We start from the raw sequence: 24,632 nt of genomic DNA on the forward strand, positions 1-24,632 counted from the left end.
TGGTTATAGGCACTGACTGTCTATACAAGCTTCTCAAACATTTTTGACTGCAACCCACAGTAAGTTATATGTCTTAAATAGTGATGCAACATATACTACACACATCATGAATTAACACATATCTTTAACAATGAGAAGCACTATGATACTATTTATTATTCTATTTTACTTATTTTAAAATGTTAGTCCTGACCCATTATATTGATTTTTAAGTTTTAAAAACTACTGCTGACAATGTGACTCTGTGATTGTGAAAACCTTGTGTCTGATGCTCCTTTTATCTACCATATCAACAGAAGAGTGGAACATATGGAATAAAAATAAATAATAGGGGGAACAAATGTTAAAATAAATTTAGTTTGAAATGCTAGTGATAAATGAAGCGAGGGGTAAGGGGTAGGGTATGTATAATCTTTTTTTTTCTGTTATCGTTTTATTTCTTTTTCTAAATCGATGCAAATGTTCTAAGAAATAATGAATATGCAACTATGTGATGATATTAAGAATTACTGATTATATATGTAGAATGGAATGACCAAAAAAAGGAAGCTAGAAGCAAAAAAAAAACCTACTGCTGATGACTACAGGGTGAAATATGAACACCTGAGTTTTAGGTCTGCTACTAACTAGTTCTGAGGCTCAGGCACATCGTTTTTGTTTGGGGGGGGGGGTGCATGGTCCAGGAATCGAACCCAGGTCTCCTGCATGGAAGGCGAGCATTCTACCACTGAACCACCCATGCCTCTGTACATCTCTTTTAAATTGTGGAAATTTGACTCCATGTTCTTAAGGTTCCTCTACTCACTATAAATAAATAAATATCAGAAAATGTCAGGAAAAAAAAAGTCAAGGCAAAGATTCAGAAACACAATGTTATTGAGTTAATAGCAGAAAAGTGGAAACCAGCTATAAGTCTAATTACAGTGTAGGAGCCAAGGTTAATGGAAAACCTGTGGAATTTATTGGGAGCAACTGGCTTCGGAGTGGCATCAGTTATAAGCTGTGGAGACTGCTATCTGCTTAATTGGAGGACAGTCTGAGAGGGAGAGAATGTTTGTTTTTTCTTAAGCCCCAAGGTTTTGTTAGCTCTCTCTTGTATGTAGAGAGTAATATACTGTTAAGTAGGCACTCTATTTTATCATGAAATGAATGCATGCTTTTAGTCACCTAAACCCTGCAGTATATAAGCAGGAACTAGTTAAGAATAAAGTTGTCTGTTGTCTGTTATTGCTAAGCTTCAGACCCGCTGAACCCCAGTCTGTGTCTGTCTTTCTTTCTCTTTCTTTCTCTTTCTCTCTCTCTCTCTCTCTTTTTTTCTCTCTCTCTTTCTCTCTCTTTCTTTCTAACTTATTCCTTAATATTTTTCAAGTTCTGTTTCACAGGAAGCAACATTACAGGGATTAGCTCAACACACAGATATTAAAATTGCATTGTAGCAAATCACTTAATTACATGAAAAAACACTAACAAAATGGGTCATCAAATTGAAAATAGAGCATAGCTCCAATTTTGGAAAGGTATATAACATTACATAATATAATAAATACATAGGTAAAGAAGATAAACTGCTAAAACTGGTTATCTCTGGATAGTGAGGTAATAAGTGATTCGGAATTCCTTCATTATTCTTTTCCCTATTTTAAAAAGTGTCTCCAAAGCACAAATACTACTTTAACAGTCTGAAAGAAAAACAATGAGCAATATTGGAGAGATGAAATGTAGAATAAGACTGGAAAATATAAGAACCTAAAAAGGTAGCCTGAAGACTTGAGTGACGCAACAAACACCCTATTCAAAGGGCTGTAAAAGCCCCACAGGAGGCCTAAAAGTTTTCAAAATGGCCCTGGTCACAAAAATGGAATATAAAGTTCATGGGGACAATTACATTACTGAAAGACTACATGGTCTGATTTATAAGTATATTTTGTTTGTAAAAGTTTTACAAAATGTAGTAAAATATGGAAATCCAGGTAAGAAAAGTAAAATCTCAGATGTCTGACAAATGAAAAAGAAAACTCCCAAAATCAGAAAGAAAATCAGTAGGAGAATAAGAAAGTTTGAAATCAACTCACTGAAGTTGTATAGTGACTTCAGGAATATTCCATCCCATTCCTACATTCTACATAACACTTCTTAAAAATGCAAAATACTCTGTGCCTCAAATTTGCATTGATATTAGTAAACAGATGACTAATAGAAAAAAGCAAATAATTAGCCTTTGACAATGTCATTTTTAACGCAACATATTTAAGTAAGAATAACATAATAGGAAGGTTGGGTAAATAATCATTACCTCCTAGATGCTTTTCTTACTTTCCTCCTCCTCTGCAGCCATTCTTTTACTTCAGGGGTAGATTCTGGAGTAGGCTTCGTGTGATCAATGGTGTATATATCCTTTCCTTGCTTCCAAAGCTGATATCTGTCTGGCTGGAATTTCCTCACAAAGATATCCATTGAAATTTTCACCATGTCTTTCCTGCAGGTGCACTGAAACACAGCGAGGTGAGAACTGCTTTAAATCATTTCACTAGCTAGATAAAATTGCACTGTCAGCCAGTCTTGAATGTACTAAATATAAATATTTAATCACTACATAATTGGGGACATTGTTTTATATTTTCGAACATTCAATGAACAATAAAACTAACTTCTATAAATGAAGGTGGCAATATATATGCCCACATTTATACATGAGAAAATAAATACTCTTTAACTCTCATATAAACTGTGTACCAAGGAAAGAGCACACATTTGAAATTATGTCTGCAATACGAAGATGACTCTTCTAACAAGAATGTATCAATAAGCTGAAATCTGTAAAGTATGTAAGCTGAATACCTGGGTTGGCAAGAACAAAAGTAGTCAATGAATATGTAATTAAACTATTTTGATAAATCTTTTTTCTAAGATACATTTTAATCATTTATTCTATTAACAAACATATTCTCAGAAAGCAACCAAAAATTAACTGAAGAACCAAATGAACAGTCTTAACACAAATGCCAACATATCCACTAGGAGAAAGGGATCGTGTTTACATGAGAAGTAACTAAAGATTATTTTTAACTGAATAGGTCCTTGGATCCTCATGAACACATAGTTATCAGTCATATATAACAATTTCCTATAAAGAGTTTTAAAAAGGATAAATTAGGTCTTGAGCAAGACTATGCATCAGGGCAAACAATGCTAAAAGGGTAGTGTGGAAGAAGGCTGAAAGATTTCATTTCACTGATGTACCTTTACAATCCGAAACACATCTGGTATCAGGCTAGTTGACTGAACAACAGCAAGAGTATTTACAGATAAAACACTCTGCCACAAATTTTCACTGAATAGGTGATATTTATGTTACTGAGAGTATCATAAATCTCAGAAACATAAATATCACCTTCATGCAAATGAATTCCATAGTCTTAATGATCTCTAGTCCCTAAACTCCCTGCATAGAGTTCTAATCATGACACAGGCATTATGATTTAAAAGCTCAAGCAACTTGACTTCCCTAAAACCGACTTTATTTTCAACTGCAAACAAACATTCTGTCACTATCAATGATACAATTCTACCATTCTCTTATGCTCACACGTGACATTTCACTCCACCCTGAGAAATATAGTCTGTCACCATTCACAATTAATTCTTCCTCTAAAATATCTCCTGAATCAGTTCCTTCTACTGATTATCTCCTGAATAATCTGAATATTCTACTGAATATCTCCTGAATCAGCATCCTTCCAGGTTCATCAACAGACCCTGAATTCTAACATAAAATGGCTAACAAATTTCGCTGGTTGCAGTCACTCCAAGCATCAATCATTCTTTATAGCAGTTACAGTGATCTATAATATTTTGTAATCTTTCAAATCTGATTTCAATAAGGTTTAACCTTTCTGCTCCACCTTTGGAATGATGTCTAAACTCCTGAGTCTGGCACTCAAAGGCTCCAAGATTTGACTTCACCAGTGAAATTTCAGGTTTCTCTCCCAATGTAAATCAACATGAATGATGTCTCCAACCCAAAGAACTTAGCCACTGGATCCTACCCCACTTGCTTCTCCCTACTTCAGCACATTTACTCCCATCGCAACGTCTTCCTGGTCACCATTCTGCTATCCAAAGAATATCATCCTTAACACTGAATACAAAACTCTACTAATTTTCTACTTTTTTCCTCTTGTTGTTCTGAACCTAATACCATTTTTAAATACCACTGCTTTTCATTATCAATTATGTATAGGGAAAGTTCTAAGTTATCTGGTTATAATTATCTTGGCTTAGGAATATAGAAAATGAGGATCGTGACACATGTAAAGATATGTTCGTTTAAAATTCAATCAAAAGTTTGGACTCATCAGCAGAAGTTTTCTTAAAACATTACTCACTTTTGCTTCATGAATAAAATTAAAGGAGTAGACTAATAATGATGTTTCCCGTTAATAAGCCAACTTAGAGTGTGAGTACCTCCTTATGACTGTTGCATACTTAAGGGAGATAGGCCAATGAAGTGCATAACAATACTTTGAGGAAAATGTCTTCAGAAAAAAATGTTAAAACTCATGTTCATCTCATTTCTTCAAGGGAGCTTTGAAATCCCATTTAAGTACATTTGACTTCCACATCTTAAATAAGTTACAGAAGTTAGGGAAAACTAAAAATGGGCAAGCCTACCATGGTCAAACAGGATTGATAAGTATCAAATTCAGCAAAACCATATCCAAGGAGGAGGTCTAAGCATTAAGATGTTCCTGCCATGGGGATGAACATCGGCAGTTAGGGATATTACATGATTAATGACAATACTCACTTCTCTGTCAATTCATAAAATGCCCCTGAATTAACAGAGAATTATGAAATTAATTCAAACAACAGTGGATGGCTTCATTTGATTCCCATTGCTTGCTCTTCTTGACAATCCAAAGACAATAGGAATCAATTACCTTGTCAATTATCATTTTTAATTTAGAAACTCTTTATTTCTTTGACATAAGAGAACTCTGTTTTACACACATCAATTTCTCCTTCCCCTCTCCCATAAATCTTGAACTTTTTAAGCATGCAACAAGATCTCCGAAGTTTGACTACTAAGCTCAATGAAAGTACAATTGGTGAACGTTAGCTTCAATTTTAAATATTCAGAAATTAAAAGCCATAAAGTACCTAGCATAAAACAAAGGCAAAGGTCAGTGTCCAAAACAAAAACTTCAGCAGTACAGAAAAAATCTACTGTTGCTAGTATTGATAAATGTAATAAGCACTTAAATCCTGTAAAGATAAAATGAAATCATTTAAGAGAATTCACTATAGTTTTATTGGTAATCAAGGGAGACATTAAGAGTCTCAGACTACAAAAGTCTGTACAAAGAACAAAAACCAATAATAGGTAAAGTAAACTATTTTTTATATGAAGTCAAAATTTTAATAAGAATGGCTATTCTAACTGCTCCTACTAAGAATATATATACTAGTCTAAAAAGCTAAGTTAAAATTAAAAAAAAAATCAGTACTCTTTTTGCAATGAATTCCCCCAAATCTCACTACTTGAAGACTTATCACATAGAATAATGCTTATTTGTTTGCTGGATATCCTGGATAGTCAAACTCATACTCTCCAATATTTATTCTGAAAATAAGCCATCTAATTTAAAGATGAAAATGTCTTTTTAAATTGGCAGCTAAAACAGAAAATATTAACTGTTATGAATTGTGAAATTAGAAATTTCAAATGACTACAATATATGCTTAATAAATGAGAAGTTACTAGTTAGCTAAACAGCTATTACCTTATCACAGTTTCTTTGTGACACACAGGATAGCTAATTATGAAAGGAAATGCTTTCATGTGTAAATTTCTGTAAAAAGTCTTTGAAAGTGCACAAAAATATGTGTGGATATTCTAGTTTTCAGTTTATTTATAAAAATTAAATGAAAGAAAATTAAGGAAGTAAGGAAGGAATACATTTAAATTAGACTGATTAACTGAGGATTACGTCAACCATGAATTGCATTCATGTTAGATTTTTCTAAATAACATAACCCACTAAAATTACTATCCAATCAATGACATAAGAGATAATCTACAAAGATGATTATTATTTACATTTTAAAGATTTGGTACAAGGACTGAAGGGCAGAACACAGTGAAAGGCAGAGTCTGGCTGAGGCAGCCCCCCAGACCTCCTGCAGTGTGGTGGTTTTAAAAATATGAGACCAATGACCCCAATATTATCTTTGATATGTCTCCCTTCAAAAGGTAGCCTAATTCCCCACCCCTTGAGTGTCAGCTGAACTCCATGACTCACTTCTAAGTAGTAACTCACTGCTACTAAGAATAAAGTGGTAGTAATGGTGTGTGACTTTGGAAGACTAGATCACAAAAAGGTACTGTGGCTTGAGTTTCGTTTCCCAGCTCAGCTTCTCTGGAATCCTGTGACAGGGGGAAGTCAGCTGCCATGTTGTGAGGAGACTAAAGCAGCCCCGTGCAAAGGCCTTCATGGTGAAGAATGAAGGTCTCTAACTAAGAGCCATTCTCATGTGAATGAGCCATCTTGAAAACAGTCCTCCAGGCTTAATGAAACCCCAGCTGACCTAATTAAAGATCCTGAGCCATAACCACTCAGCTGAGCTGCATGAGGGATCCTGAGTCTTGGAAACTGTGATATAATAAATGCTTGCAGCATTAAGCAAAAAAAAAAAAAAAAAAAGAACAAGCAACAACAACAAAAAACAGTTCTATTTGGGATTAGTATGTAATGGAAGATGAGGAAAACAAAGTACTGTATCAATCTTGTGAGGAACCACAAAACCCTTGATGCAGTCCAGCACAGGGCTTAAAAATATGGATTCACAAAACAGTTCATACTATCTAGCGCAAGTTATTGAACTTTTCTCAGTTTCCTCATCTGAACACTAAGAGTAAAATGATAACTACTTCATGGGGCTAATTTAAGAATCAAACTTTTTGTAAAGTACTTAGTATAAATCATTTAAAACATAAATACTATAAAATGCTTGTGATTAATAAAAAATAGGATAAGTCTAATCAAATAACATTATACTGATCTGACCACAAGACTATAAGGATACTTACTGTTATAAAATTTTTTCTCACAAAGAAAGGTGAAGCAATTGAGCAAATAAAATTCAGGGTACTATATTTGACAAATGTGTCTTTAAAGTCTGGGAGAAGCACAAAGTAGCTTTGAAGAAGCACATAGACAGAGCAATATCAGGCTTCAAGAGATTGAGAGAAGACTGAGTCTTTGTTACTGGGTGGGCCAGACACAGTCTACATCTACAGCTATTCTTTGGATGGTTTGTTGGACCTAAATTCAGCTCCTTTGTTTCCCATAAGCAACTAAAAATTGGGCCTAGGGGAAGTAAGTTGCATTTTTGTAGGGGAAATGTCCATAATACAAATGAATCCTCCCCAGGTGCCAAAGGTAAAATAGGGTTAGGTAGAATAAGATGGGAGCAGAGATACAATTCATGTGACTTCTTTCTTCTGACTCCACTGTGTCCAAAAAAGAACAGTTTTTCACTATAAAAACACTGGTGTTATATAGCTCCATATAAACAGTTTGAGGAGACTTCAGGTACTGTCCATTTGAATGCCAGGCCTGAGGAATAACTTTCGTAAATAAAGGGGGAATGTAGTTCTTATTGTTTATAAACAAAATACCAATGAATTTGAACCAATGAAATAGCACTATTTCATAGCTATTTTCTTAAGAAATTCAAATCAATAATGGAAAAAATTGTTTTAAAATACGCTGTGCTTTTCAACAAAATTTAGCTCCCCCTGTCTTGAAGGTTATCAATTAATTACATTCAATTCACAAAATCGGTTCATGAGATCAGGAAACATCCATTTTCTATCTAACCCCCAGCAAAACTACCTAACATTTGCAAATTCATAAACTGTGAAAACATGGGCGTATGTATAAAACATAAAAAATGCCAACTACTCAGTGGAATCACCATTCACTGGCTTTGAGAGGCCAATACTTCATACAATACAGGTTGCCCTGTGAAAATGAGTATTTCATAAAGAACAAAAGGAAGAGAGATATTATCCATTTCTTTTGCTATGACAACAAGAATCAAGAAGAATGTGTAACTAACATAATCAGACACAATTTTTCATTATTTCTACATTAGGTAGTAACAAAGACACAGCTAAAGGTTAGGCATAGCAACCTCTTATTGAACAAAGAATGTGACTGATGGTAGTAACTAACTAGGGTCAAAATCAACACTGAGGCCTCACAATTTTATTCTAAATCATCAAACTACACTCTCATAGGCACCTACATAATTTAACATTTGACAAGTTCACAAACTACAATGAAAGGAAAGTTTAGATAATTAAATGGGTAGAGAGAGCATCAAGAGAAATTTTAACCACAAAATGTAAGTATTACTAAACTGACAAGTTCATGATGATTATTTGTTGAACAATATTTTTGATCCACTGGTCCACAAACCACACTTTGTTTTAGGCTGCATCTCTTTTATTCCCTTCTTTTTAAAAATGTCCTTTTACATATTTCAATTTAACCATGGCCAAACCTTATCTCTGTTCTTTTAGGTTTTCATCTCTTTCATTCCATCCTATTTTTTAATGTCCATTTATCAGTTCCAATTTAGTCATGTACAATCCCTAACCACACTTCTGATCCATTCTCTGCACATGTTGGCAATTTCTTAACATTAAAACACACCATGTTACTATTCATTATGGAGTAAGTTGCTATATGATACACTGGAAACAAAAGCTCAGGAACAATAGGGATCCTGAATAAATGACCACTCTATTACTTACACAGCACAAGGAGTATAAAAGAGCAGAGAATGGGATCCCACTGTGGTCAGCACCCCATGGAAGCCAACTACCAGGGTCAGGGTTGGGGGATGGCAGCCCCACACACCCACTTCACTTTTGGAGATGAGGATCCTATGCTGTCTGAGTGCTGGGTTTGGATACACCCCAAGGGTGGGGGTCGTGCCACCAAGCAAAAAAATATAAAGCAAACTCTGTACAGAGTTATGGCTCTGACAACCAACTGGGGCTGCATGTTTTAGATTTTTAGTTCCTGATATAGTCTGGTCGCTCCATTTCTGGATAGCTTGTTTTTCACAGTTGAGCATAAAAATTTCCACAGGCTGCAAAATGTAAACATATCAAAACATCTGCATGCAAACAAGTGGGAGAGGAAAAGGAGGGAAGGTTATACAACTTTCATCCATGAGTACTCCTATATCTTCAACTTTATCTCATAACCATCATACACACCAGCTAACAATATGCTATACATAATCCCCCCAAAGTAAATGGGGTACATTTCCATAGCATCATACCAAATTCAAATGAAACAAAGGCCCAGCTCTTTGGGAATTTGTCACACTGCTAACACATTAAATCTGTGGACTTTCAGGAATCCCAGGACTTTCTATGCCACACTTGAGCATAGTTATCTCTCATCCTGAATATGAATTATGAACAATATTTCACAAAATACATTTAAATATATAGGTTAGGATTTCTCATCAGTATTTTGTTGACATTATATTCCAACAGAGATGCCACTCAATTTTTTATGGAACTTAGTTAAATCAATTAACAGAGACACAGCCTAACTTAAAGGGTTACTAAGAAAAATGAAAATAAGAAAACGGAAACTCCTTGAAGGTTAAAGCCAGAATGTATTCACAGAGTATTGTTCTGCTATTTCTAGAAAATCAGTAGAATACTGTATTTCCATAGTGCATTCATTTTTTTAATCATAAAATTTTCATTACCATTCACAAACTTTACTATTTTCAGAGTACTCTAAACAAACCAGTATAGTCTGCTAAAAAACAAGTGCATATTAGAAAAAGAAGAATTGAGAATCAGCATAATGAATGTAGATGAATCACAACAAACAAATAAATGTGATGCTGAGCTGAGTAAGATGTGCTGTCTACTGGATAAGGGATTGCTGGCTGTAAAAGATACAATGCAGCGACCAGACCATTGCACTGCATAAACAAGGGAATTCCTAGGACCACATGTACATGCTCAGGATAAGACAAATATATGGAATGAACAGGGATTACCCTATACTTTGGCCACAAGCTATTCTCTAAACTGACCGAATGGAAAAACTTCAAAGGAGAGCACTTACAAAGGTCAATCTGCAAAGATGTGAAAAAGTGGTTTCTCTTTTTCCTCCTCTTTTTTTTTTTCCTTTTTTGGTGAGTTCTTGGCAGTCAAGGGAAGCTCTATCACAACACTGCCAGATACAAGCTTGAGCAACAGGTACCTCAAAGTCTACTTTACAACAATACATTAAAATATCAAAATGTCCAGGTTGCAACAAAAGATAACAAAACACACAAAGAAACAGGAAGTGATGGTCCAGAAGAGGTTAAAGCATTAGAAACCATCAATGAAGAGGACCATACCTATGTTATACCAGACAAATTGTTTTCAAAAATAGTCCTAATTTATTCTCTAGTATCTTGGAGCAGCTAGAAATAAAAATCAAAAATTATGTACTTGTAACCCATACAAAACTCTTAAATTTGTTCTACAACTAATTGCTGTGGGGTACTTTGAAATATATTGCTTTTTTGTATATATATGTTATTTTTCACAATAAAAAAATATGGGCAAACAAAAAAGTGGTCCTAAATATGCCAAAAGAGCTAAAAGAAACCATGGACAAATAAATGAAATAAGGAAAATAACAGATGAGCACAGTGAATATCAATAGAGGGAAGGAAATTACGAAAAGAAACCAAACAGAGTTAAAGACCAGAGTAATAGAAATTAAAATTTTCATAAAGGGGTAAAACAGTGGCTTGGAAGTGGCAGAAAAATCAGTGAACTTGAAAATATGATTGTTGAAATCATCTAGTCTGAAGAGCAGAAAGATGAAAGAAGGAAGAACAGTGAACAGAGACTGAGGAACCTGTGGGGTACCATAAGTTGTAGCAATACATACATTGCAGGAGTCCCAGACGGACATGAAAGAGAGAAAGGGGCAGAAAGACTAAGAAATAATTGCTGGAAACTTCACAAATTTTACAGAAGAAATGAATATACATATCCAAGATGCTCAACAAACTCCCAATGTACCCACATCACGCACGTTACAATCAAACTGTTGAGCACCAAAGATAAAAAGAGAGAATTCAGGAAGCTGCCAGAGAGAAGGAATTTGTCACTTAAAGGGAGGCACAATAAGATTAAGGGTCAACTTCACATCAGAAACTGTAGATGCAAGAAGGCAGTGAGAAAACATATTTAAAATGCTGGAAGCAAAATCTGTCAGCCAGGGCGGGCCACGGTGGCTCAGCAAGCAGAATTCTTGCTTGTCATGCCGGAGACCCAGGTTCGATTCCCTGTGCCTGCCCATGCCAAAAAAAAAAAAAAAAAAATCTGTCAGCCAAAAATTCTAAATCTGGCAAAACTGTCTTTCGAAAAGAGGAAAGGATTAAGATATTCTGAGATAAAGAAAAGCTGAGGGACTTGGTCATCACTAGACCAGCCCTACAAGAAACAGTAAAGAGAGTTCTGCAGCTTGAAAGGAAAACACATGGAGATTAAAAATCTCCAGAGTAAATATAATGGCATGTGTAACTAAAAATACCAGTACTATTATATTTTTTTAATTTGTAACTCCACTTTTTACTTTACAAGATCTAAAAGGAAAATGAATAATACGTAATGATAAATCAGGGTTTTGAACTCAAAATATATAAACATGTACATAAAAGTAGGGGATAGAAAGGCATACCAAAATAGTTCGTATATGTTGCTGAAGTTAAGTTGGTAGCAAAGCAAATGAGATTGCTATAGATTTAGTGCATAAAATTTAAGCCCCCATGGTAACTACAAAGAAGATATCAGAGAATCTATAAGTTCACAAAGACAGTTTTCCAGAGGTCAGAGACAGGGAGAATGGGGAATGAATGCATAGTGAGTGTGGGGTGTCTATTTGGGGACACACAAAGTTTTAGAAATGGAAGGTGATAAGGTACTGCAACATAGTGAATGTGATTAATTCCATTGAATATTATGCCTGAGAATGGTAGAAATGGGAAAGTTTGTGTCTTATAAATGCTACCACAATCAATACCAATTTTACAAAGAAAGAAAGAGCAAGAAACAATGACAATTAAATGCAATACATGATCCTGGATGGGATTTAGGATTACTGGGACATACAAAAACTTGGAATATAGAATATAAGTTTTATGTCAGTGTTAAATTGCCTGAAATGACAACTGCATTCAAGGTGATTACATAAGTGGATATACTTATTCTTAGGAAATGTACATGGCACTATTAAGTGTTCAAGGAGTATGAGGTACACAATCTACACTCAAATGTTCAGAAAATGAATTAAATAGACAAACAGATACATGGATTAATAGAAAGATACAGTAAATGTGGCAAAATGTTAAAATTGGTGGATCTGGGCTCTATATGGGTTTGACATTATTTTTGTAATTATACTACAAGTTCAAATGTATTTCAAAATAAAAAGTTTTTTAAAATCCCTAAAAGCCATACAGATATTTCACATAGTCATAGTAAAAAGTATGACACCAAAACCAAAATTCTTATTCTAATGCTAATAAATCAGTATTATTATTATAAATACTTACATCATATCTGACCTTCTCCTACCTAATTTTAAACCATGACAGGTAGGTATTAGGTCTTTAAAGTGGATTTTACATGTCTAGAGGATAAGAGGTTCTTGAAAACATTTATTAAGTAAGTAAGATTTTTAAAAACATATGAGTTAACAAAGGTTCAGAAAACTTACATAATTTACTCAAGAACACAAAGCTAATAAGGAATACAGCTCTTACCAGATTCAAACTAGAATAACTCCCATATTCTCTTACCCACTCTACTATGGAAATTCAAAAACAAAGCCATGCACCATGCTTTAAAATCAATTTTAATTAACATGTGGGTCATTTACTCAAACTTCACATGACCCATAATCAACATGAAATTGTAGCTGAGAACTGTTAGTTCACATACTGCAAATGTCTGAGGCACATTATTTTTACTTTTTATGGCCAATATTAGGCCTTGTTGATAGAGTTTATTCAGTCTTGCTAACAATTTTCCAAATTAAGTATCCCTCCCATCTCCTACTTCTAATAGGTTTAAAGTAATGTCTTCTGAATATTTTCAGGCTGCATCATGCCAGAATATGTCTCCCTTATAAGGTAACTTAAGGTTGGGACTAGAAACGCTTTCTGACCTAGGTAAACACTATTCAAGTAGAAAGGGAAAGCTACACATAAAGAAGGGGGAATAGATTTAAACAGTTTGTTCCACAGGTCTCCAAAAGAGTCTACAGAAGCTATTTTTAGAATTTTTGTGTATCAACACCTAGCCGAATATCTGATATAAACACAGTAGAAGTTCAACTTTATAGATATTAAACAATCCACTCCTGCTCTGCCTTGTAGAATACGGTAAGAAATTGAACTATTTAGAATTGAGGGGTAGATAAAGGTACTTTATTCAAAATTCTTCTACTACATGTAGCACTTTACATGGATGACAAACTTGGCCAAAATCAGATAAAGATGGGAACTCTACACACTCTCAGGAATCTAAAAGTCTAATGAATATAAATATTTGTTCACAATTGTCTACATAAGATTCTATATGAGAGAAGGAATAAATGACCTGGAAATATACAACATATAATCCTTTTCCTAAATTATTTTTGTTATAACGCCAAGGGATATTGACTTCTATTTTCAGCATCTTTCAGATAGTTCTGAAGACTTGCTACGTGATGCAGTCACATCAGAAGTTTACCCTGTACCGAGAATGAACTTTACTTAGGAAGTAAATCATGCATTCCAATTGTCATAATTCATGGATGAAAACTAAGATGCAAAAAGATGAAGTGACTTGTTGATATCACAAGGATTATTAATGGAAAAACATTCACATACTCCAAGATTCAGTATCCTACCTACCAGCCTCTGTGGAATTTTCAATTTCCCATTGCCTAAGCAACCACTGAGTAGCTAGGATCATGCTGAATAATCCAAGGGAATGAATACAAATGAGCCATCTGCTAGGTTTCACAGTAGAATGCTGGCCATGTTAACTATCATTGGACTGACGTTGCAGTCATTTACCTCTTCTCCACTTCCTTTGAATCTGAGATTCAAGGCAGAATCTCCCATCCTCTTCCATCATTTTTTGCACAGTTTAAACAGTGCTATCAATGTAGAACAATATTAGTGGAGAAAGATTTTGTAAGGCTTGGGGAGGGGACCAGTAAACGAAAAATATATATAATAAAATGGATATGGAATCATAATGCAATTGCCCAGAGCGGGTGGTATATGTTAAAGGTTCTCCAGCTTGGAAGAAAGAAAAACACCTTGTTAACAGCTTTCAAATCAAATCTATGTTGCCATATTTTTTATTTTGTTTTTGCTAGAGCAATTTTAGTTTGGCAGAAACATCATGCAGAAAGTATAGAGTTCTCATATATCCCCCTCTCATTCACGTTCTTCCTCTATTAGTAATACTTTGTTTTAGTGTAAAGTTTTCATACTTTTTAATCCTGTATGTACATACTGAATTTTAGAATTGAATACCAGGAAAAATGAAACCTTGATTTTTTTCAGAGGTCAAGTAAATAACGCTAAAATGAACTCCATGCCTTCTGATTATGTCCTTTTCTGACTGAAAACTCTCTAGTTAAAACTGACTAGACTAAAAATCTACTGCCTTTGGTAAATTATAAAAGGTAAACACATAATTTTATTGAAAATCAAAATTTCTAAATTAAGTAACTACACATACTTTTTCAGAACCACTTTCTTAGGAAACTGAGCAGCAGTACTATAAGTAAATAATTCAGCACTTCAGGTTCATTTTATCTGATAAGTCTTCCCTTCTCATTCAAATGTGAGGATGTGGCTGGCACTATGAATATCTTTCTAATAAGATACTGTTTCACTAGGAGTCTATGAGGAATGCTAATTCCCCACTTTTGTCTGTTATTAATTTTATGAATGATTGAAAGTAGAGAAGAGTGCATCAAAAGAGAACAAACAGAAGATAGAAAAACACACAATGTAGTTCAAGGGTACTTCCTTTTCTCTCTGGACAAAATTTAAAACACCATCAATAGGGAAATACAGGGATAAACTCTTGCTACAGGAACATTCATTATTATCCTAAAAAAGCAAGATGGGAATAACAGGATTTAAATCAGTTCAAGGCCAAGAGAGATTGAGCGTGTAAAACTAACTTCTGTGACTATAACCATCAGATGCTTGAATTCAGACTCACAGTAGCAAAATGAAGCTGCACTGAACCAAGCAATCCCTGGCATGTTAAGAATAAATCACATTTACAATTTCAGGCTGCAGAACAAAACTTTTAAAATATGAATACTCTATAGCCAGTAATGCTACAACTGGAAATTTAATATACCAAGAAAATAATTATGAATAATGAGAAAGAATGCTCATGTTAAGAAAATGATTAAAATGGGACAATTCTTGGAAACATTTCTTGGAAACAATAGGGCACTAACATAAAAATCATAGAATATCCATGAACATTAATCTTGTGGAAGAATATTTAATGGTGTATAAACACATTTACCATAAAGTGGGGAAAATGGTATATTTATAAATATATTCATATATGTTATATATATGCATGTGTATTTATAATATACCTATGTGTATTAGTCAGAGTTATCTAGAGAAACAGAACCAACAGGAGATATCAGTAAATATGAGAATTATAAAACTGTCTTCACCAACCGTGGGAATGTAAGAGTCCAAAATCCATAGGGTAGGTTGAGAGGGTGATAATTCCAGTGAAGGATCTAAAAGGCTCGCTGGCTGAAGAAACAAGGAAAATTCTGTCTTCTCCCTTAAAAGTACTGAATGGATCAAATCCAACTGAATGGATTCTCTAGTGTGTGGAAGAGTTGATGTAATCAGTCCCAGATGCAATCAGATGACTGATGATTTAATAAACCAGCCTTCCAGTTTATCAACCAGCCATGAAATATCCATGCTGTAACAGTTAGGCTAATGCTTGCCTGACCAGACAACCGGGCACCATCACCTGGCCAACCTAACACCTGAATCCAACCATCACAATATGTATGTGAGAAAATAACTGAGTTATTTGCTTAGATCCAACTTTTGGGCAGAGGCAGGAGTGATGAGTACCATGCGAACTCGCAGGGTAGGAGGAGGCTGCTCGGGCTACAAGCCGAACACTTGGAATGGGAATATAGTCAAATTGGCTCCATAAATAGATAGATACCATTTTTTTTAACTTTTTAAATTCTATAATATAACATATATACAAAGCAAAGAAAGAAAAAAGTAATCGTTTTTCAAAGCACTACAAGTAGTTATATGACAGATCTAGAGTTTACCATGGGCTACCATACCATCATCTCAAATTTTTCCTTCTAACTACTCCAGAACATTGGAGGCTAGAAGGAATATATATTTTTTATTTTCACATATTTTTCTTTTTTTTTTGAAAAATAACATATATGCAAAAAAAGCAATATATTTCAACGTACAATGCAATAATTAGTTACAGAACAGATTTCAGAGCTTGGTATGGGTTACAATTCCATAATTTTAGGTTTTTACTTCTAGCTGCTCTAAGATACTGGAGACTAAAAGAAATATCAATATAATGATTCAGTAATCATAGTCATTTGTTAAATCCTACCTTCTAGGTATAACTCCACCATCACCTTTGCATAAATAGATAGATACCTTTCTCAATGAATGCCATTAAATTTTTCTCTCAATCTCAATTTCTCTACATCTATCCCAAAAAAAAGTATTTCATTTTACAACGCCGAGTTCTTTTCTTCACATCACCTACTACAATGTATAATTTTATTTTTACGCATTTATTTAGTTAACGTCTGCTTCCCACCCTAGAATCTAAGTTCCTGGTCTGCCCTACCAATGTATATCCATCACCAGCACAGAGTACACACTCCATAAATTATTAGTTGAATGATTGCCAAAACACCAGGATATTACTGGTAACACCAGAAACAACACAAAATTAAAATTAAAATCCAATGTCAAGCTCATTCAATTGAATAATTTGATGTTCTGCCTCATATGTGTTTACTTAAGTTATGTGTAAACTGAATTATTTGATTTTCATGTAGAATCTCTGATTAGAAGATCTCAAAGTATTTCATTAGTAAATATGGGGATTCTGCCTTAATTAATGGGAAACAAGTCATTAATATTAAGGATCTTTTTTCTAGGAAATGATATACAGCCAAAAACTTCAACTCAGATTTCAAATTCTTCATCTGATCAATAAGACATTGGTTAATTCAAATGAACCATAAGATTGTTATACACAAAGGCACCACTGACAAAAAAAATCTATAAAGTAGTTCAGTAAGATCTGATTAGCATACCTTGCAAAACCTCATTAATTAGTTCCAGTGTAAAAACAGGTTACATAAGTGGAATTTTAATCATCTACAGGTTTTCATATTCACATGTACTTTTAATATGTTTAAAGCCAAGCTGGACTAAGGCCAAAAACAATAAAAAAATATGGTCAACATTAATCACACATTATGTCAAACAATAATGACCACATTAAAACAATTCCACCCAAGACAAAACAAATAAAATAACAATTCCAACCAACTATATTTCTGGTACCAAAAAAAATAGGCCCACATGTGCACAATTTATGTAATAATCACAGTAAAGATTCTTCATCTTTATGTGCAAAAAAAATCATTCACTTATTTACATCTGAGTAAATAAATGAATCTATAGCTTATCACACTCCATCACCTATCAAGAAATAAAAGTAATGTGCTATCTTCACTACAATGAACACATAAAACCTAGAGTAGCTTAAATTAAAATACAAAAACTTTCCTCACTGGCTCCTGACAGACCAAATTAAAGAGGAGAAGAAATTAGAGGACAGGGAACAACTGAAATTAGTGGAATAGTTCACCATTTTGAGGAGTGATATTAGAGGAAAGGCATAATGTAGCAATAAACAATTACCACACCAGGGCTGCTTATACTTTGCCTTCTGACTATTTCCCAAGAACAGAGGAAATAAGTTGAAAATTGCCTCCCAGTACTCTAAGTCAATTTTAGAAAATCATTTTTGCTGCAAATTTACCATGCCTCATCCATCTACACCTCAGATCCAAGACTGTAAATGGCAAACCCTTCTTTCATGAGGTAGAATCATGAAGCTTATCACACCACAGTTTCTATTTCCCCTCTCAGTGAAATGTATACTGGAAAGAAAACATTAGGCCTCATTCTTTAATCAAATATTAAATTACATCTATGTTGATTTCTAATTTAATAATTCTACTACTACAGTAATGTTCATGGAAACAAGCTATGACCTTCATTCTACAAATGTTTCCGTGGCAAAAATGTATCAGGAATTCCCTAATGTCCAATGAGAAAGAGATACATAAATGAATAGTTTATCCACCTTTATCACATGCTTTATGAATATGGTTTCTCTATATTCATAAAGCATGCAACTCTGAAAGCTTTTTACCAAATATCCATCCTATTTCACCATCAGAGTACCTTTCATCAAAGAACAAAAGAAATCTCACCAACTGCTACGAAAAAAAATGGGAGGAATGAGCTGATACTACCTTCTACCATTCAAGGTTCTACTCCTAATAATGTAAGAAGAGTGCACATTTAATGCCTAGAGTTTATTTCTGAGGTTAGAAAGAAAATTCAAGCACCAGTGTGTTTACACTTGGCAGGTACCTGTTTCCAAGCCAGAATCCACATTCAACAGCAGTGTCTGAAGGGCATGACCCAGAATTACCTTACTCTAATATCTGTCTTCTTCCTTCCCGCTCTCATAGATGCTGGTTAATTATCTGACAAATTAGTTTCTGTTTATTCCTAGTCATTTACACAGACTGTATTTCCCAGACTCCCTTGCCAAAGTGTGCAGCCATGGAACTGAGCTGTAGCAAATGTAATGTGAGCGACACAAAGATAATCTGACCCATTTCTAGACCAATCCAATAAAAATCTGCTATCTATGATTCCTTCAGCTAGATGAGAATGCACAAGATGAATTCAGAAAACTCCACTGAAGGTGGCAGAGCCTCGGTCAACCTGGATCCCTGATCATTTATCACTGTGTGAAGTAAAATTCTTCCTTTCCTAGACTTGATGTGGGCAAGAAATAAAGTTTTTTGTACCTACTGCAATTTTAAGGTTTACCTATTAAAAGAGCAAACATTATTTTAACTAATACACTAGCCTAAACACTTACATCTTACAGTTTAGTATTTTTCTCTTACTCACCAAAAATATTTTAGAATTCCTGCCTGCAATAGTATTGGGTATATTACAAATCCAGTTTGCAAATGGATACTCCTAGAAGGAAGATACTCATTTAGATCGTGTTCAGGAGAGTGTGCACATCTTTCCATCTTGATAAACAGCTTTATAAAAGTCCCATTGGTGATAACAGTTTTATTTTTTCTTTACTCAAGTTCTAATGTCACAAACAAGATGCCTCCGTTGGTCCCTGGCTTCAAGAAACGAATCTAGCTCAGAAACCACCAGGCCCTTATTACATGGAGCAATTTTAATAATAGAAAAAGCCCTTACTCTCTATTGCCTCTACAACAAGAGGCCAACAGGCCACAGTTTAATTCATGTTCACTACTTTGCCTTTCTATTCTATTTCTGATCCATGTACCTATGTATTACTTTTTCATTTTCACTGTTTATAGATCACTTCTCTGTTTTGGGAGCAGGATGAACTTACTGAGCCATGTTGACTAGTAGTCCCAAGACTCCTATGTGAAACTACATCTCTTTTTAGTGAAATATCCCTTGATAATGTAGTATCCATTAAAGTTTGTAACTATAAGCTTGTTGACAAAGATTTCTGAGCCAATAGTTGAATTACTACAGGAACATAACAAATTGCAAATTCATTATCTGCAATGTCCATTAAAGTTTGTGGTTATTAAGCTTGTTAACAAAGACTTCTGAGCGAACAGTTGAGTCCCTACATGAATGTAACAGCTTGCAAGTTCATTATCTGTATTTGCAATTTTCACCTTTCTAGAATTCCATCCTTCTTTAGGTAACATCATCTTGAGTCTTCCCCAAGCTCAGGCTAAGTATTTTAAGGAGAGGCTAGATTGGACAATGAAACATTCCTTACTTTGTTACTCAGATCTAAATACTAATTTTAATAATAGTAAAATGTCAAAAATATGGCAACCTGCAACCACAGAGATAAAAATTTACTACAACCCGAAAAACGAACATTGTATATCAAAAGATAATTTTCAGCTATTGACACTGAACTACAAGGTCATTTGGAAACCTAATTTACAAGAATTCTTACTTTACACATTTACAGTCCATAAATGGTGTACAATCAAGGCTTACAATAAGATCACATAGTTGTGTATTCATCACCAAGATCAATTTTAGAACACCTGTTTCACTACAGAAAAATAAAAAGAAAAAAGAAAAAACTGACTATACTTTTAACTATTTCAAGCTAATGAAGACGATGCTAGCAAACACCTACTCATCATTGTTTATATCTTATTTAGCAAACATCTGCATATACACTATTGGCAAAGTCACCACCTGAGCATTTTTATCAATAGGGGCGGCTTTTACTTCATCTATTAAAATGATCATATGAATTTTCTCCTTTATTCTGTTAATACAGTAAGTTATAGTGAATGATTTTTTTATTAATTAAAAAAAATTAACTAACAAATAATTTAGAAATCATTCCATTCTACATATGCAATCAGTAATTCTTAATATCATCACATAGATGTATGATCATCATTTCTTAGTACAATTGCATCGATTTAGAAAAATAAATAGCAAGACAACAGAAAAATAAATAAAATGATAATATAGAGAAAAAATAAAAATAAAAAATACAAAATATACATATATAAAAAAACAGAACAAACAAAATAAACAAAAAAAACTATAGCTCAGATACAGTTTCATTCAGTGTTTTAACATAATTACATTGCAATTAGGTAGTATTGTGCTGTCCATTTTTGAGTTTTTGTATCTAGTCCTGTTGCACAGTCTGTATCCCTTCAGCTCCAATTACCCATTACCTTACCCTATTTCTAACTCCTGATGGTCTCTGTTACCGATGACATATTCCAAGTTTATTCTCTAAAGTCGGTTCACATCAGTGGGACCATACGGCATTTGTCCGTTAGTTTTTGGCTAGTCTCACTCAGAATAATGTTCTCTAGGTCCATCCATGTTATTACATGCTTCATAAGTTTATTCTGTCTTAAAGCTGCATAATATTCCATCGTATGTATATACCAGAGTTTGTTTAGCCACTAGTCTATTGATGGACATTTTGGCTGTTTCCATCTCTTTGCAATTGTAAATAATGCTGCTATAAACATTGGTGTGCAAATGTCCGTTTGTGTCTTTGCCCTTAAGTCCTTTGAGTAGATACCTAGCAATGTCATTGCTGGGTCGGACGGCAATTCTATATTCAGTTTTTTGAGGAACCGCCAAACTGCCTTCCACAGTGGTTGCACCATTTGACATTCCCACCAACAGTGGATAAGTGTGCCTCCTTCTCCGCATCCTCTCCAGCACTTGTCATTTTCTGTTTTGTTGATAATGGCCATTCTGGTGGGTGTGATATCTCATTGTCGTTTTGATTTGCATTTCTCTAATGGTAAGGGATATTGAGCATCTCTTCATGTGCCTTTTGGCCATTTCTATTTCCTCTTCTGAGAGGTGTCTGTTCAAGTCTTTTTCCCATTTTGTAATTGGGTTGGCTGTCTTGTTGAGTTGAACAATCTCTATAAATTCTGGATACTAGACCTTTATCTGATATGTCGTTTCCAAATATTGTCTCCCATTGTGTAGGCTGTCTTTCTACTTTCTTGATGAAGTTCTTTGATGCACAAAAGTGTTTAATTTTGAGGAGCTCCCATTTCTTTCTTTCTTTCTTCAGTGCTCTTGCTTTAGGTGTAAGGTCCATAAAACTGCCTCCAATTGTAAGATTCATAAGATATCTCCCTACATTTTCCTCTAACTGTTTTATGGTCTTAGACCTAATGTTTAGATCTTTGATCCATTTTGAGTTAACTTTCGTATAGAGTGTGAGATACGGGTCCTCTTTCATTCTTTTACATATGGATATCCAGTTCTCTAGGCACCATTTATTGAAGAGACCGTTCTGTCCCAGGTGAGTTGGCTTGACTGCCTTATCAAAGATCAAATGTCCACAGATGAGAGGGTCTATATCTGAGCATTCTATTTGATTCCATTGGTCGATATATCAATCTTTATGCCAATACCATGCTGTTTTGACCACTGTGGCTTCATAATATGCCTTAAAGTCCGGCAGCGTGAGACCTCCAGCTCCGTTTTCTTTCCTCAAGATACTTTTAGCAATTCGGGGCACCCTGCCCTTCCAAATAAATTTGCTTATTGGTTTTTCTATTTCCGAAAAATAAGGTGTTGAGATTTTGATTGGTATTGCATTGAATCTGTAAATCAATTTAGGTAGGATTGACATCTTAACTATATTTAGTCTTCCAATCCATGAACACGGTATGCCCTTCCATCTATTTAGGTCTTCTGTGATTTCTTTTAACAGTTTTTTGTACTTTTCTCTGTATAGGTCTTTTGTCTCTTTAGTTAAATTTATTCCTAAGTATTTTATTCTTTTACTTGCAATTGTAAATGGGATTCGTTTCTTGATTTCCCCCTCAGCTTGTTCATTGCTAGTGTATAGAAACACTACAGATTTTTGAATGTTGATCTTGTAACCGGCTACTTTGCTGTATTCATTTATTAGCTCTAGTAGTTTTGTTGTGGATTTTTCCGGGTTTTCGACGTATAGTATCATATCATCTGCAAACAGTAATAGTTTTACTTCTTCCTTTCCAATTTTGATGCCTTGTATTTCTTTTTCTTGTCTAATTGCTCTGGCTAGAACCTCCAACACGATGTTGAATAATAGTGGTGATAGTGGACATCCTTGTCTTGTTCCTGATCTTAGGGGGAAAGTTTTCAATTTTTCCCCATTGAGGATGATATTAGCTGTGGGTTTTTCATATATTCCCTCTATCATTTTAAGGAAGTTCCCTTGTATTCCTATCTTTTGAAGTGTTTTCAACAGGAAAGGATGTTGAATCTTGTCAAATGCCTTCTCTGCATCAATTGAGATGATCATGTGATTTTTCTGCTTTGATTTGTTGATGTGGTGTATTACATTAATTGATTTTCTTATGTTGAACCATCCTTGCATACCTGGGATGAATCCTACTTGGTCATGATGTATAATTCTTTTAATGTGTTTCTGGAGTCGTTTTGCTAGAAATTTGTTGAGGATTTTTGCATCTATATTCATTAGAGAGATTGGTTTGTAGTTTCCTTTTTTTGTAATATCTTTGCCTGGTTTTGGTATGAGGATGATGTTGGCTTCATAGAATGAATTAGGTAGCTTTCCTTCCACTTCAATTTTTTTGAAGAGTTTGAGCAGAGGTGGTACTAATTCTTTCTGGAATGCTTGGTAGAATTCACATGTGAAGCTGTCTGGTCCTGGCCTTTTCTTTTTGGGAAGTCTTTGAATGACTGATTCAATTTCTTTACTTGTGATTGGTTTGTTGAGGATGTCTATTTCTTCTTGAGTCAAAGTTGGTTGTTCATGCCTTTCCAGGAACCCATCCATTTCATCTAAATTGTTGTATTTATTAGCGTAAAGTTGTTCATAGTATCCTGTTATTACCTCCTTTATTTCTGTGAGGTCAGTGGTTATGTCTCCTCTTCCATTTCTGATCTTATTCATTTGCATCCTCTCTCTTCTTGTTTTTGTCAATCTTGCTAAGGGCCCATCAATCTTATTGATTTTCTCATAGAACCAACTTCTGGTCTTATTGATTTTCTCTATTGTTTTCATGTTCTCAATTTCATTTATTTCTGCTCTAATCTTTGTTATTTCTTTCCTTTTGCTTGCTTTGGGGTTAGTTTGCTGTTCTTTCCCCAGTTGTTCCAAGTGGACAGTTAATTCCTGCATTTTTGCCTTTTCTTCTTTTCTGATACAGGCATTTAGGGTAATAAATTTCCCTCTTAGCACTGCCTTTGCTGCGTCCCATAGGTTTTGATATGTTGTGTTTTCATTTTCATTCGCCTCGAGATATTTACTAATTTTTCTTGTAATTTATTCCTTGACCCACTTGTTTAAGAGTGTGTTGTTGAGCCTCCACATATTTGTGAATTTTCTGGCACTCTGCCTATTATTGATTTCCAACTTCATTCCTTTATGATCCATGAAAGTGTTGTGTATGATTTCAATCTTTTTAAATTTGTTGAGCTTTGCTTTGTGACCCAGTATATGGTCTATCTTTGAGAATGATCCATGAGCACTTGAGAAAAATGTGTATCCTGCTGTTGTGGGGTGTAATGTCCTATAAATGTCTGTTAAGTGCAGCTCATTTATTGTAATATTCAAATTCTCTGTTTCTTTATTGATCCTCTGTCTAGATGTTCTGTCCATTGATGAGAGTGGGGAATTGAAG

General features: G+C 34.4%; 1 protein-coding gene across 5 annotated transcripts in view; it reads right to left on the reverse strand.

The window, feature by feature from the left end:
- Window positions 1-24,632, reverse strand: part of KDM4C (lysine demethylase 4C) — a 596,944-nt gene that overhangs the window by 227,220 nt on the left and 345,092 nt on the right. For all 5 annotated transcript variants that reach the window (XM_077148206.1, XM_077148204.1, XM_077148205.1 and 2 more), the window contains one exon: window positions 2,294-2,487. In XM_077148206.1, coding sequence (XP_077004321.1) covers window positions 2,294-2,487 — 194 coding nt within the window. The remainder of the gene's footprint in view (window positions 1-2,293; window positions 2,488-24,632) is intronic.

This window comes from Tamandua tetradactyla, chromosome 2, assembly GCF_023851605.1.
Source record: "Tamandua tetradactyla isolate mTamTet1 chromosome 2, mTamTet1.pri, whole genome shotgun sequence".
NCBI classification, from domain to species: Eukaryota; Metazoa; Chordata; class Mammalia; order Pilosa; family Myrmecophagidae; genus Tamandua; species Tamandua tetradactyla.